This window comes from Aethalodelphis obliquidens, unplaced genomic scaffold (genome assembly GCF_003676395.1).
Source record: "Aethalodelphis obliquidens isolate GAN/ISIS:26980383/991018 unplaced genomic scaffold, ASM367639v1 scaffold55, whole genome shotgun sequence".
In the NCBI taxonomy this organism is placed as follows: domain Eukaryota; kingdom Metazoa; phylum Chordata; class Mammalia; order Artiodactyla; family Delphinidae; genus Aethalodelphis; species Aethalodelphis obliquidens.
In genome coordinates, this window is record NW_020837999.1 from 5,022,376 (window position 1) to 5,039,739 (window position 17,364).

General features: G+C 35.1%; 1 protein-coding gene across 7 annotated transcripts in view; it reads left to right on the forward strand.

Annotated features, from left to right (window-relative positions):
• Positions 1-17,364, forward strand: part of COP1 (COP1 E3 ubiquitin ligase) — a 272,596-nt gene that overhangs the window by 86,644 nt on the left and 168,588 nt on the right. For 6 of the 7 annotated variants that reach the window (XM_027086241.1, XM_027086244.1, XM_027086243.1 and 3 more), the window contains one exon: positions 12,992-13,049. The exons of the other annotated variant lie outside the window; for it this stretch is intronic. In XM_027086241.1, the coding sequence (XP_026942042.1) occupies positions 12,992-13,049 (58 nt within the window). The remainder of the gene's footprint in view (positions 1-12,991; positions 13,050-17,364) is intronic. 7 annotated transcript variants of the gene reach the window in all.

Genomic DNA, 17,364 nt, shown 5'->3' on the forward strand with positions numbered 1-17,364 from the left:
GTGAAGTGAAGAGATAATAAAAAGTCATGGGGGAGTTTTGAGTAGGATCTGTTTTAGATTTTAAAATATTTACTGGGGTTCCCATGTAGAGGATAGAGATTCTGTGTCCCTGTCAGCCCCCTGCCATTGGAAGCTAGGACAAACGTTAGGAACATTGCAACAGTCCAGAAGAGAGGAAATGGTGGAATTTTGTTGGATTTTATAGGATTTTATTGGTGGAAGAGAAGGGAAGTGGTTGTATTATAAAGTAAAATAGCTGATCTCATAAAAGATAGAGGATTTCATGATATCTATGAAAACTTTGTTGAATCGCTAAAATCGTATGGAACACTATTGTCAAATGAGATTTGGGCAGAGGTGAGACTGGTTAACAGTTGAAGATGAGAAAATAGACAAACATGATATTTTCTTCAAAAGAGTGTTTTGATATTTTCTTGAAACGAGTAATTTGATTATCACTCAAGGTTTGAGCGAGACACTTGGGAAAATGATGTGGCTTTAAATATTCTTGGGAAATGACCCTTAAGATTTGGATGTGAAATTAAACATGGGAAGAATGTTATGTTATACTATCAATATTTGAGTTTTTTTTATTTTTAAGAAATAGCATGTAGTTGAATTATAATTTTTCCCTCATAATTATTAGCTTCATTATTTAAATGCCAGACATATTTTTTTTATTTCTCTTGATCATAAATTTAATTCATTTTTTAAAAGATGCATACATAAGTTTAAATTGTGAATTGCTTATTGAACTTTTCTGTGGTGTAGACCAGGGATATTTATAAATAAAATATATAGATAAGACATTTATATAAGACACTTTTGATTATATTTAACTGCTCTATCAGGTATTTTTGAGACTTAATCTTTCATTTGTGTGTCTGTCATTTTTTAATAAATAAATAAATAAATTTATTTATTTATGGCTGCGTTGGGTCTTCCTTGCTGCGCATGGGCTTTCTCTAGTTGTGGCGAGCGGGGGCTACTCTTCGTTGCGGTGTCTGGGCTTCTCACTGCAGTGGCTTCTCTTGTTGTGGAGCGCAGGCTCTAGGCGTGTGGGCTTCTGTAGTTGTGGCGCGTGGGCTCAGTAGTTGTGGCTCGCGGGCTCTAGAGCACAGGCTCGGTAGTTGTGGCGCACGGGCTTAGTTGCTCTGCTGCATGTGGGATCTTCCCGGACCAGGGATTGAACCCATGTCCTCTGCATTGGCAGGTGGATTCTTAACCACTGCACCACCAGGGAAGTCCCTGTGTGTCTGTCATTTTTGACAAAGGTCCAGATGAATCAAAATGAAGGAAAAAGCAAGGGGTCACTTTATGGATGTTAGAAGTATTTAACTATTATAATATATATATATATATATATATATATATATATAAATATATATATATAATGGTGAGTTAGTACCTTGTGAATTTGTATATTTTATCATTTGAGTGAATAAACTAGTAAAATTCAAGGAACTTGATATTGTGTAATGGCTCTTGGACTAGGTTAAGAAATTCCTCTTTAACTCACCCACACAACTCTATGCAGTTATACTTACCCCCGTGACATGCCCCCTCCCCCAAGTTATTAAAAAAAAAAATGTGTGTGATGGGGAGAGGGTGGGTGGTGGTTAGGGATGGCTCTTTGGTATAGTGGATGAAAATGGACCCATCTTCTCTGTTATTGCATATTGGGTGTTTGGCTGGATTATGATCACTGACCAGAGCAGTGTTAATGGCTTCTTCTTCACATATTAATGCTTAAGTTTTTGGTACTTTTGGGCAATTATTATTGGTTTAACTGATTTGTTTTACTTGGGAAGATAACTTTTTAAATTTTATTTTATTTATTTATTTATTTATTTTCTTATTTCATTGTCTTTTATTTATTTATTTTTTCACCACACTGCGTGGCTTGTGGGATCTTAGTTTCCCAGCCAGGGACCGAACCCTGGCCCTTGGCCGTGAAAGCGCGGAGTCCTAACCACTGGACTGCCAGGGAATTTCCTAAGATAACTGTTTTTAAAACATAGGAATTGAAATGTTCTTACGGTCAGGTCTAACTCTAATCCTTACAGATTTGTCCCTAATTTATTATATATTTTAAACAAATGTTCTACATAAACCTAAAGAGTTTTTCATATAACATTTATTTCCCTTTATTGAGGAGGGGAATTATACAATATAGGAAATTCTCCATACACAGCCTGACACTATTTTCCATACAGTAAGTCTCCTACATACGAACGAGTTTCGTTCCTAGAGGGGATTCGTAAGTCCAATTTGTTCGTAAGTGCAAGAAAGTTGGCCTAGGTACCCAACTAACGCAATCGGCTGTATAGTACTGTACTGTAATAGGTTTATAATACTTTTCACACAAATAATACATAAAAAACAAACACAAAAAATAAAGAAAACATTTTTCATCTTATAGTACAGTACCTTGAAAAGTACAGTAGTACAGTACAACACCTGGCATACAGGGGCTGGCATCAAGGGAACAGGCAAGAAGAGTTACTGACTGGAGGAGGGAGAGGAGGTGGGAGATGGTGGAGCTGAAGGATCGTCAGCAGTAGGAGTCGGAGGGCAAGCTGCTCACTCCTGACGTTGATGGCACAGGTTCTGGTTCCTTGCTGGATTCAATTCTATCTACTCTTGAAAAAACGATCCAGTGATGTCTGGGTAGTAGCTCTTTTTTTCTTTTCTTGTCACATGGTAGCACTCGATTGCATTCTGAATGGTAGCTGCAACCTTTGTGTACCGTTCTACATTCAGGTCCTATGCCTCAAAAACTAACAGTGCCTCCTCAAAGAAAATCCCTTTGCCATTTCCTGTATCGTGAATCTCTTCGGTTCTTCAGTTACTTCTTCTTCCTCTTGTCTCTCTTGGTGATTCTTAGCGGTATCAGCTACATCACCACTGCTTTTACCATTGCTTCTGGACATCCTGGGCTTGAAATAAAGATACTGTACTACTGTACGCTGTACAGTACTGTACAGTAAAGTACACAAAAGCACAACCACTTATAGAGGAGGCATGCGTGTGACAGTGTACACCAGACACGTGAACTAACTTATGTGATTGGACATGCGAACACGTTTGCATCTTTGAAAGTTTGCAACTTGGAGGTTCGTATATAGGGGACTTGTATTTCCAAGGTTAGATGATTATGAACAGATCTTAAGAAATCTCTGCTACACTTGCATTTATTGTTGCGAGTACTGAGGATTACTTGCCTTAACTCTGACCCTATACCATGCAGAGGAGTTGAATTTGATGCCATAGGCGATGGAGGATACCGAAGAATCTTATGGAATTTTCAACTTGAACAAACACAAAGAAACGCAAACACAGAAAACAAATTTCCTTGGCAATAATGTAAAGGGTACTCTTCATACATCTGTAGTTTCTCATTAATTTGATAGGTAATAGAATTGCAGCAAGTAAAGAAAAATGTTTTTGAAATAGTTCAATTTCCTTTATTTAGAATATTTGAAGAATTCTTCAGTCACTAAGCCAGTTTTTGGAGGTGTATCAGGCATGTATAAAACACAGTTTTAGGCACTAGAGATACAGTTGTGAATATGACAGACCCTAGACCTCTGCTCACATGGTTATATAAAGGACGGAAAATAAGTTATGCTGTCAAATTAATTATTCTGCTTAAAATATGGTATAAATAGACTTTTTGATTCCAGTAATTAAAATAATCAAAATACATTTAAATTATGTTTGATGAGTAGGTATTTCAGGATTTTTGAAAAACATCTTTGGGTTCTTGTTATAAACTGTAATTGTCACTGCTTGATGAAGATACTACCAGTCCTTTCTAATTCTGAAATCTGAGGTGTGAATAGGACAGATTTCGATGTGCATGAGTATCAACCAAACCTCTTGTTTGACATGCAGATTTTTGAACCCCACCCCCGAAATCTGATCATTAGGTCTGAGGTGAGTTCCTGAGATTCACATGTAGGCCTGGAGGATCATACTTTAAAAATATGTAAATACTGGTTTAGTGGGTAGTGAATATGTCTGTATTACTGACATGTTTTAAAAATCTCTAAGTAAGATATATTTATTTTCTTTTTCATAAAAGAAAGCTCTGACATTCAACACTAACGTTTTATAACTATCTTAAGTTTATTTCATTTTGGGGGAAGATAGGGTAAAATTTTCTATTTACTCTCTACTTTGTAAAGTTACATATCCTTCTGTAATGTCTTAAAAATGCCTCGAGTTATGTTCCTGGGCTTGAGAGAGCCAAAACAGTTTTAAGTTTCTTGGAAGGAAGCAGATTATTGGTATTTACCAGCCATTCCCTGTTGATTCCATTCATATTACTGTGATTAGACCCTCTTGCTTATGGCCTTTTGTGCTTTCAAGTTAGAGTCATGTAGGAAACTTTTCACCCCTTTGCTTATTATAGGTGTACCTTGATTCTGGGAGGTCAGGGATGGGAGAAGCTGGGAAAACCAAAGCTATACATTGTAACCCTAGCCTAGATGTAAGAATAACTGAATGCAAGCATAAAATTTCATGTGCTGTCACCATTTTCTGTTTCTGCTGTTTACTGTCTCTACCCAAGTTCCAGTATATTTTTCCCATTCAGATCCTCTACCTTTGAATCTTTTGTTGCTGTTTTTGGAATGCTTCCTCTACTTTGTTTTTAAAACCTTTTTCTGAGATGATTTCAGAGACCTGGGTTTTTGTAACACTAAGATTTATGGCAGTTACATCATCTGATAATTAAAAATTTCTCCTCTGTGAATTATAACTAAATTGTAACTATTATAACTATTCCCACTCATTGATAAGTGGTTAGAATATAATGGAGTCAAAGGCAGTACTTAGCCTAACAAACTGGGACTTTTATTAGCTTTGTTGGAGACAAATGAGTTTTGTCAGTCTTTTTCTTTTGAGCTTATTATTCTGTTTTTGAAATTCTACCAAGCAAATTATTTACTTCCAAAGGCAGTAAGCAGTAGATTCAGACCTGCTCCATCTTTCAGAAATTTTCCGTCACATGTGCTTTTCACATCTGCCAGCAGTAAGTTTCTCCCTGAGGAAGCTCTTATAATGAAAACTTTAAAATGAATTGCCCTTTTGCTTTTCTTTTTAAACTTCAGTAATATTATGGAATTACAGACCTTTTAAAAGGCAGCATAATATGAGGTTCATACAGTCCTCCTATGTACTGTATATCTACAACCCTTTCTAACCATCTACCATTAAAAGGGGACAAAGGGTGTTGGAGGAAGTTTTTCCTGGATATTTGAAATACTCTGATAACTTCTGTTCTTTGAAGAATAAATTGAATCTCTTTTTCCTAAAGATCATAGATACGTACTCTGGAGCCCAATGTTTTTATTATTGAACTACCCTTACGTTCCCAAAGTAAATCCAAAGCTTGTATGATATATAGGTTTTCATAACCTTTTTGGGAAACCTTTGGAGTCAGATGTGTTTCATTATGTGGTGTTATGTCTTGCCCCCATACCCTTCCCTCCGCAATTTAGAAAGGTAACACAGTACATATGCCATATATTACATATACTGGAGGAGGAGTAAAACGCGGTTCCATATAATCAAGCACATTAATATTTCAGCATTGAAGCATGCATATTAGCAGTCAGTGAGATAAACGATATCAAAATCTGTTCAGGTCAGGTTTTCACTTCAAAAAGTTACAAAAAGTGTTTGATTTTCATAGTTTTGGGTTTTAGGAATTGAAGTTTTCTGTAATCTTTTTTGTTGTTGTTTAACATCTTTATCGGAGTATAATTGCTTTAAAATGGTGTGTTAGTTTCTGCTCTATAACAAAGTGAATCAGTTATACATATACATATATCCCCATATCTCTTCCCTCTTGCATCTCCCTCCCTCCACCCTCCCTATCCCACCCCTCTAGGTGGTCACAAAGCACCGAGGTGATCTCCCTGTGCTATGTGGCTGCTTCCCACTAGCCATCAGTTTTACATTTGGTAGTGTATATGTGTCCATGCCACTCTCTCACTTTGTCCCAGCTTACCCTTCCCCCTCCCCGTGTCATCAAGTCCATTCTCTAGTAGGTCTGCGTCTTTATTCCCATCTTGCCCCTAGGTTCTTCATGACCATTTTTTTTTTCTAGATTCCATATATATGTGTTAGCATACGGTATTTGTTCTTCTCTTTGTGACTTACTTCACTCTGTATGACAGACTCTAGGCCCATCCACCTCACTACAAATAACTCAATCTCGTTTCTTTTTATGGTGGAGTAATATTCCATTGTATATATGTGCCACATCCTTTATCCATTCATCTGTCAGTGGACACTTAGGTTGCTTCCATGTCCTGGCTATTGTAAATAGAGCTGCAGTGAACATTGTGGTATATGATTCTTTTTGAGTTATGGTATTCTCAGGGTATATGCCCAGTAGTAGAATTGCTGGATCGTATGGTAATTCGATTTTTAGTTTTTTAAGGAACCTCCATACTGTTCTCTATAGTGGCTGTATCAATTTACATTCCCGCCAACAGTGCAAGAGGGTTCCCTTTGCTCCACACCCTCTCCAGTATTTATTGTTTGTAGATTTTTTTGATGATGGCCATTCTGACCAGTGTGAGATGATATCTCATTGTAGTTTTGATTTGCATTTCTCTAATGATTAATGATGTTGAGCATTCTTTCATGTGTTTGTTGGCAATCTGTATATCTTCTTTGGAGAAACATCTGTTTACATCTTCTGCCCACTTGTGGATTAGGTTGCTTGCTTTTTTGATATTGAGCTGCATGAGCTGCTTGTAAATTTTGGAGATTAATCCTTTGTCAGTTGCTTCATTTGCAAATACTTTCTCCCATCCTGAGGGTTGTCTTTTCGTCTTGTTATGGTTTCCTTTGCTGTACAAAACCTTTTAAGTTTCATCAGGTCCCATTTGTTTATTTTTGTTTTTATTTCCATTTCTCTAGGAGGTGGGTCAAAGAGGATCTTCCTGTGATTTATGTCATAGAGTGTTCTGCCTGTGTTTTCCTCTGAGAGTTTGATCGTGTCTGGCCTTACATTTAGGTCTCAATCCATTTTGAGTTTATTTTTGTGTATGGTGTTAGGGAGTGTTCTGATTTCATTCTTTTACATGTAGCTGTCCAGTTTTCCCAGCACCACTTATTGAAGAGGCTGTCTTTTCTCCATTGTATATTCTTGCCTCCTTTATCAAAAATAAGGTGACCATATGTGTGTGGGTTTATCTCTGGGCTTTCTGTCCTCTTCCATTGATCTATATTTCTGTTTTTGTGCCAGTAGCATACTGTCTTGACTACTGTAGCTTTGAAGTATAATCTGAAGTCCGGGAGCCTGATTCCTCCAGCTTCATTTTTCTTTCTCAAGATTGCTTTGGCTATTTGGGGTCTTTTGTGTTTCCATACAAATTGTGAAATTTTTTGTTCTAGTTCTATGAAAAATGCCAGTGGTAGTTTGATAGGGGTTGCATTGAATCTGTAGATTGCTTTGGGTAGTATAGTCATTTTCACAATGTTGATTCTTCCAATCCAAGAACATGGTAATCTCTCCATCTGTTTGTATCATCCTTAATTTCTTTCATCAGTGTCTTATAATTTTCTGCATACAGGTCTTTTGTCTCCTTCAGTAGGTTTATTCCTAGGTATTTTATTCTTTTTGTTGCAGTGGTAAATGGGAGTGTTTTCTTGATTTCACTTTCAGATTTTTCATCATTAGTGTATAGGAATGCAAGACATTTCTGTGCATTAATTATTTTATCCTGCTACTTTACCAGATTCATTGATTAGCTCTGGTAGTTTTCTAGTAACATCTTTAGGATTCTCTATGTATAGTGTCATGTCATCTGCAAACAGTGACATCTTACTTCTTCTTTTCCAATTTGGATTCCTTTTATCTTTTTTTGTTCTCTGATTGCTGTGGCTAAAACTTCCAAAACTATGTTGAATGAGAGTGGTGAGAGTGGGCAGCCTTTTCTTGTTCCTGGTCTTAGTGGAAATGGTTTCAGTTTTTCACCATTGAGGACGATGTTGGCTGTGGGTTTGTCATATATGACCTTTATTATGTTGAGGTAAGTTCCCTCTATGCCTACTTTCTGGAGGGTTTATCATAAATGGATGTTGAATTTTGTTGAAAGTTTTCTCTGCATCTGAGATGATCATATGGTTTTATGTAAGTTTTTTGAGCCATATATATATATATATATATATATATATATATGTTTAATTTTATTATTTATTTATTATTATTTTAAGAAATATTTGTTTAGTTATTTATTTGTCTGCTTCGGATCTCAGTTGCAGGATCTTCGTTAGGGCATGCGGGATTTTAAGTTGTGACACGCAGGTTCTTAGTTGCGGCATTCGGGATCTAGTTCCCTGAGCAGGGATCGAACCTGGGTCCCCTGCATTGGGAGCGTGGAGTCTTAACCACTGGACCCCCAGGGAAGTCCCAAGCCCAGTATTTTTAAAAGCCAAACTGTATATTGCTGAAAAGGCCATTTTAATCACTGATGTTTATTTGTATAAAATCTTTTGTATAGAATTTGTTGTACTATCTTGTTGAAATTCTTACAAATACCACAATATGAGTAGTAGTACTGTCTATTCTAATGAGTCCGAGACACTGTAGAAGAAAAGATTTCACCTTAATTTTCAATTGAATTTTGCATCAAAATTTTCTCTTAGCTTCCTATTCATTTATAGATATAGCTTATATGTGAAACTGAGTTAACAGTCTTTTAAAAATTATTTATTTAAACATATTTTTTATTTCTTTTTTTTTTTAATTGGGGGATAGTTGATTTGCAGTGTTGTGTTAGTTTCAGGTTACTGCAAAGTGATTCAGTTTTATATATATATATGTATACACACATGCGCACATATATACACATAATACACACATATACATATATACACAAATACACACATAAATACGTATATATACACATAAATACATATACATATATATTCTTTTTCAGATTCTTTTCCCTTATAGGTCATTACAAAATAGTATAGTTCCCTGTGCTGTACAGTAGGTCCTTCTTGATTATCTATTTTATATATAGGGGTGTGTATTTTTTAATCCCAAACTCCTAATTTATCCGTCCCCCGCATTTCCCCTTTGGTACCATAAATTTGTTTTCTATGTCTGTGAGTCTGTTTCTGTTTTGCATATAAGTTCATTTGTAAAAGTCTATCTTTTAATTACAAAGTATATCTTTGCTTTTGGAAGCAAATAATTTAACTGACAGTAAGTAGTTTTGTGACATCTACTTGCATAACTGTGAATTTCCCTTGTAACTTGGATTAACAGCTGTATAGTTTTCATATGTTTTTAGCTGAGCTCCTCATTGTCACCAGCAAGAACATTAAGAATTTTTTTATCATCTTATTTTCCCCATCATGAATAAAGAGTATTATTCCTAACTCAGTTTTAGTTACTATCTTGAAATTTTCTTCTTGCCCTTGCCATTTTTTGGTGGCTTTATTTGTGTAACTTATTTGAAATAATTTGAAGTTATTTATTTGACATTTATTTGAAATAATTGATGACTCTCATATTTATAGGTTGCCATTTTTTTCACTTTTCTCCTTAAATTATGTCTATGAAGTGGGTTGGGCTAATCCAGGATTTCCTCACTCTTCAGTTGTAGAATGTGATGTGCCTAAGGAGCATAGCATGGTGGTTCAGTGTAGACTCTAGAACCTGACTCCATGGCTTTGAATCCTAACTCTGCTATTGACTAACTTTGTTAACTTGGGCCAAATGTATAATCTGTCAGTGGCTGAGTTTCCTCACTTGAGAAATGGGAATGATAATAGTGTCTACCTGAGTTATGAAGTTTAAATTACTTAGCTCAGTGCCTACAGCATGGTAAATGCTCAATAAATGATAGCTGTTAATACTGCTGTTGTCATTACCATCTGTGGATTGTGGCTAACTCAGAGATAAGCAGTAGAATAGCACCAGAATCAAGAGAACCCAGCCCAGGCAGTGCTTTCTAATATTCTCTTCTAATCATGTTACTTTATACACACATAGAAACACACACACACACACACACACACATTTTAAAAAGCAGAATTAAAGGGATTTATTTTTTCAGATTGCTTCTGTTGCGGTTGTATATGCAATAATAAATTTCCTTAGTGAATAAGATTAAGATCTGAAATAAAATAAATTTCAAACTCTGCAGTTATTATTAATAAAATACTATTTAAAACCTGTAATTTCAATACCTTCAACAATCTGATGAGTACTATTTTTAAACATGTATTTGAAATGCAATGTTATCTCACTATATACACTGATATATCAATATCATTGTTCCAGCCTGCAATCAAAGAAGTCTGAATTATAACACCATAAAATAATCATATCTAGAAATAGTTCTGTTCTATCAACCTCTAAATGTGCAACTTCATAATTTTATTAATGTTTATACAGATAATAGGGAATTGGGTTTCATTAGTGGAAGGAACACAGATTTTTTTTTTTAACATCTTTATTGGAGTATAATTGCTTTAATGTTGTGTTAGTTTCTGCTGTATAACAAAGTGAATCAGCCATATGCATACATATATCTCCATATACCCTCCCTCTGCGTCTCCCTCCCACCTGCCCTATCCCACCCCTCTACGTGGTCACAAAGCACCCAGCTGATCTCCCTGTGCTATGCAGCTGTTTCCCACTTGCTATCTGTTTTACATTTGGTAGTGTATATATGTCAATGTTACTCTCTCACTTTGACCCAGCTTACCCTTCCCCCTCCCCATGTCCTCAAGTCCATTCTCTACGTTTGCATCTTTATTCCTGTCCTGCCCCTAGGTTCATTAGAACCTTTTTTTTTGTTTTTTAGATTCCATATATATGTGTTAGCATACGGTATTTGTTTTTCTCTTTCTGACTTACTTCATTCTGTATGACAGACTCTAGGTCCATCCACCTCACTACAAATAACTCAGTTTCATTTCTTGAGTAATATTGTATATATTGCCACATCTTTGCCACATTGCCACATCTATTGCCACATTGTATATATGTGCCACATCTTCTTTATCCATTCATCTGTCGATGGACACTTAGGTTGCTTCCATGTCCTGGCTATTGTAAATAGTGCTGCAGTGAACATTGTGGTACACGTCTCTTTTTGAATTATGGTTTTCTCAGGGTATATGCCCAGTAGTGGGATTGCTGGGTCTTATGGTAGTTCTATTTTTAGTTTTTTAAGAAACCTCCATACTGTTCTCCATAGTGACTGTATCAATTTACATCTCTACCAACAGTGCAAGAGGGTTCCCTTTTCTCCAGATCCTCTCCAGCCTTTATTGTTTCTAGATTTTTTGATGATGGCCATTCTGACCGAGGAACACAGATTTTTGAATGCATGACATTTCTTCATTTTTAGCCCTGTTAGTCCCTGGTTAGAGTATACTGAAAATAGCGTGTGATCCTGTCATACCAGTTCATGACTCTGTGCAAGGAAAGTGAGCATTGGTTACATTTCATCAAAAGAAATTCATTACAAGATTGTGTTAATTCTTTAATTTGTAGTATAAGTGCTTTGAAGGGTCTTTCTTACATAAGTCTTACTATAGGAATGGTTAAGATCACTGAATATCTATTATTATGTATTGCTTTATAAAAAAAGACTACTGTGAAGACAGTTGCATCTCACTTATTATATTTTTGAAAGCATAAGTTTGTATGTTATTGATGAATTTTATTCATAGAGGGTAAAATTTATTGAACATCTACCGTTTTTTGGCATTGTACTGAGAAATTAACCCACTTAACTAAATCTTATACCTCTCTGAAGTATCTTACTCATTTAGCAGATGGAGAAGCTAGCAGCCAAATAAGATCAATAACTTGCCCAGAGTCATTTAGCTGCTAACAAGTGAAATTCAAACCCACTCTGCACTCTTAAGAGTGCCTCTCATATTATAACCTTTGTGATTATTTGAGTACTAAAGTGAATAATGATTTTGTATATTTATGTAAAGAGACACACTGAAATTAGTATACTTAATTGCTTAAATTTCATTAGGGTAGACAAAAATATAAACATTTCTATAGTAGAAATAGGGAAGAATTTTTAAAAATGTAAAAAACTGTTGATCTATCATGGTTGATGTAGAAGTTATATCATTTTCAGGTGTTAATAGTCTTCATAAGCTAATTTATTTAAAGAAGGGAGGGAGGTAAGAGTGACGTGATAAGATAGATATGGTAAGATGGAACTCTTAGAAAGAAAAGCTAGTCGGGACTTCTAGAGGTTTTTCTAGGGTTAGGTAGGAAAATGCACAGAGAATATATATAATCAAATAGAAAGAACCAATGGAGAAAGTAGATTCTGTTCCACTAGGGCAGAGGTAATTAGAATATAGATTTTGGGTTATGAAAGAAAGATTATTGGTATTTTACCATTTCTTCCATTCCTTTGATAGTTTTCTTTCACGTGAGGTGATTATCATAACATTTTGGAGCTTGAAGGGACTCTAGATATAGCTAGAGATAGCTAGTCTCCACTCATCTCACTTTTCAGTTAAGGAAACAGTTATTATAAGGTATTTGTCCAAGGGCACTAGCTCTAGTGTCATAACAGGATCTGTTAACCATAGCTTTTGATTGCATGCTTGTGCTCTTTTCCCAATATTCTAAGTCCTCTTTTCCTTAGAGTTCAAACATATTAACCTATCTGAAAATGAAATTGTAGGAAATACTTCTGTATATACACCTATCTTATGATTATTCCCTACTGACATTCTTTCAAGGTGGGTATATTTAAGGTGGTGGGATGAAGGGGTAAGTTGTTTAAATATTTACTAATTTTTTTGTTTATGGGATATGTATTTATTTGATGTCTAATTAAATTATTGGTAATAAATATTTGCTTAGAAATTAGAAATATTGGATTTATATATGATATATTTTAGATTTACTTTTTCTGTTGCTAAGAGAATGTAAAAACTGAAATCACATTTTTCTTTCTTCATTTTGCAGTAGTATTATTGATTCCACAGAATACAGCCAACCTCCAGGTTTCAGTGGCAGTTCTCAGGTAAATGATACATCTAACAGTACGTTACAGTGGTACCATAAATATAATCACCTGAGTTGTAAAATCACAGATGAGTTTACTGGAATGTCCTGTCATAAAGACAGCTGTTTTGTATGCTGTGGCATTGATTAGGACTTGAATAGCTCTGATACATAATCAGATATATATTTGCTCATCACTGAGTTTAAATTTTTTTTTAATATACTGGTAACATCAGACCTTGAGAGGAAGGAAATACCATAAGAGGAAATTATGAGTAATCAGGGCATTGTTTCTCTCAGATAAGAAAGTTGTAATTTATTGATGAATTACCCATTATTATGTTGAAACATGTAGCTTTTCTGTGGAAAGTAAACTACAGGCTTGAGTAAAATAGACTCTGGCTTCTCCTTTTCTTTAATTAATTGTATGATTATTTTGATTTTTACTGTCTTCATCTCTGACTTGGGGATGTTGATATTTGTCAAATATAATTTTGAGGCCAGACTTTTTTTTTTTAAACTTTTCACATTGAAATAACTTCAGACTTAGAAGTTACAAGAATGGTAAAAAATAATTCCTTTATATTCTGTATGCAGATTATCCAGATGTTAACATTTGATCACATTTGCTTTATCATTCTCATTCTGTCTCTCTTTTATATATACACACATAAAATTTTTTCTTTGGATGTTTGAGCAGGGTTCAGACATAATGTTCCTTTATCTCTAAATACCCCAGTGTATATTTCCTTAAAAACAAGGATATTGTCCTATGTAATCACAGTATAACTTTAAAATTCAAGAAGTTAGTGTTGATATGGTGCTATTATCTAATCCCTATATCTTACTCAGATTTTACAAATTGTCCTTCCACTATCCTTTATAATATCCTGTTTTCCTTAAAAGGAAAAAAAACATAAGGCATTCAAATGAGGCATGTTCATTTGTATATTCATTTTATGTAATAGTGCAGTTATTTTTATCAAAGTGGAAAGAAAATTCTTTCGGATCATACAGCTTTTATTTGTGTTTTTCTTTCCCCAGTACTTAAATAACTGCCTCTATTACTTTTATGGTTAGTTTGTATAACTACTCTGTATATCCTGTGTTATCTTCAACTGCATGCTTGGATTTGGCCTGTTGTTTTTTTATAGTAAGTTTATAGATTGGTTTGTATCTGTTTCTGAACAGCCATGAAAACACCAGATCTAGGTGTTGTTTGTTTTTTTTTTCTTTTTTTTCGGTACACGGGCCTCTCACTGTTGTGGCCTCTCCCATTGCGGAGCACAGGCTCCGGATGCGCAGGCTCAGCGGCCATGGCTCACGGGCCCAGCTGCTCCGCGGCATGTGGGATCTTCCCGGACTGGGGCACGAACCCGTGTCCCCTGCATCGGCAGGCGGACTCTCAACCACTGCGCCACCAGGGAAGCCCTAGGTGTTTTTTTAATAAGACAACGGGATATATCAGGAGAAATTTTTAAGAATTAAATTGAAAAAAAAAGAAAAGAAAAAAAAAGAATTAAATTGAAACATCCTTAAGAACTTGAACAGGAAAAGCAGTCTCTGAATCTGGAAACAAGCTCGGCATTCACAGCTGGGCCTTGATGTTCTCCTTTTAAACATAATCTCACAGAACATCAACATCAGACATAGTCACTCTGGGACGGTGATGAAATGAAGCAAAAACCGAGATCACTTCATAAATTTATTAAGCACATACAAAAAGAAGTCACTGTGTAAGCCACATAAAATACCAAACACACCTCCATCATGGCTAATATGAGCAGTTGCTGTTTCTTTACTAATTACAACTTTAGTCTCACTGTAGTTTTCTGTTTGTCTAGGTAAGATATATTAAGGTACTCAATCACAGAATTATCCCCACTTCTTGATAGTGTCCAATCTAGAGCAAAGCCTTACTTCCTTGAACCCTCCCCCAAATCACTTAACATGGGCCTATATCCTATAAGTAGTTTGTAACATCCTCTTACCTTAACCTGTAGTGTGCTGTATTCTTTGTTGCAATGAGCAATAATAAAATTTGTTCAACTACAGGTGTGTTCCTATTGGTCTTTGGCTGCAGGGCTTTGACAAAGTCTACATAGAGGAACAGAGAAGATTTTCTACTATTGCCATTTATAGAACATTGATTTGGAATTTCTAGCAAATTCCATAAACTAGAAATAATAGAAATTGAATAGAAAAAAAAAGCAATCAGAATAGTTTTTTTTTAAATTTTTACTGTTTGCATATAATAAAGGAGACTTCTGGTTTGAGATTGTACACTAAGCCAATGTAATCCCTCCAACCTCCACCCACTAGAAATCCCATTGACATATTGCTATTCTCACACTGAAAACTTAAAAAGAATTTGTAAAGATAAAAAGAATACTTAGGAAGTCCACCTAACATATGAGTCACTGTATGCAGAGTAAAAGTGTGCTTTTGGATGAAGTAGTCTGGGTCTCTCAGGAGACTACAACCTTATTATCTGCTGGAGGACAGGGAAGTTGCTGAGGAGGAAAACCTACTAGTGCTCATGGGACAGAACTAATATGACATATTGTGCCGAAATCCTTAGGCTTCATTTCTAGGTATACTCTTTAGAAGAGACAGACTTAAAACAGATTGACACAGAAAGACTTGAAAACAAAGGAGTAGTTGAGGGTAAGCCTGGCAAATATAAGAATGGTAAGGAATACAACAAAAACAAACAAACAACAAAAAAGGAAAGAAGAGTAGACCAAAGTAGAACTCACGGAAAAAATCATAGAAGACAGATACAGGTTTTCACATAATGAAAGGTATAATCCCACAAAATAGTAATCTGTGTGACATAATCTAAAGCATTGGTATTTATATAAAGCAAAACCTATTAGAAATTTTCAAAAATTGATTAAAAGTTAAACATGGTAAGAGATTTTAAGGTATAGTCATCCTTCAGTATCCATGGGGGATTGGTTCCAGGAACCCCTGCAGGTACCAAAATCCAAGGTTGCTCAAATCCTTGGATAAATTGGTGTATATTTGCATATAACCTGGGTATCACATCCGCCTATATACTTTGTCATCTCTGGATTACTTGTAATAACTAATATAATGTAAATGCTATATAAAAAGTTTTAAATACAATGTGAATACTGTGTAAATAGTTGCCAGTACAGCTGCAAATTCGTTTTGCTTTTTGGAACTTCCTGGAATTTCTTCTTCTTTTTTGGGGGGAGGGTGGCGTGTGGATTTTTTTTGTCTGCATTTGATTGAATTTGTAGATGCAGAACGTGCGGATATGGAGGGCCTACTGTATAATTCAAGAAGTAATTGAAGTAGAAACAAAAGTATTTAGGTAACATTTATTTTGCATTTACTATTCATGGACATTGCTCAATGTACTTTACATGTATTAACTACTTTAATTCTTAGAATTTCCCTATGAGATAAGTACTATTACTATTATTTTCTATTTTATTGAGGAGGAAACTAGGGCAAAGAGAAGTTGAGGAGGTTGCCCAAGGTAATATAGCAGAGATTTTAACTCAGGCATTATGGCTTCAGGGCAGGTGCTTTTAAATATTAATTTATTCAACCAAAAGTTTTTTTGAATACCTCCTATTTACCAGACACTATTATAGGCTCTGGTTATTGAACAAAAACAAAACAGACAAAAATTTATGTTGTAGCCAAACTTACAGTCTAGTTGGAGTGATACTAATAGTAATAAGAATAGATTACCTTTGAACAAAGAGGAGGTGAGGGAGCAAGCTATGTGAATATCTCCGGGAAGATCTAGGCTGAGTGAAAATAAGTACATGAGCCTTAAGGTACAAGAATGCCAGACACAGTCCAGAAGTCCAGTATGACTGGAGAGGAATGAGGAAGGAGGAGAAAAATAGAAATGAGGTAAGAACCATGACAGAGGCCACTTTGGTGCATGATTTTCTTATGTCATTATAAAGACATGGGATTTTTTCTTTGTTTGAGATGAGTCAAACTTGGTTTAATAGGTACTTGTCTCACTTTATACTTTGCATCAAGGGATATACATTATTTATAGTAATCTTAGAGCATTTAGAAAACTGGATTGATTCTGAAACAATAAATTGTACCATCTACATTCTCTGAATCAGAACCTCAAATAAATAACTACTTAGACAATCTGGAAGAGAGAAAACTAAATACTTCTCTTAATACCTTTGTGTCAAAGAGTATACAGACGTTACTACAAAACAATTCAGAAAATAATGCTAGTGAAAATATTATATATCAAAATTTATGAAATTTTGGTCAGAATTTTCCTAAAAATTGTATCATTAAATGAATTCATTTTTAGATGCAAA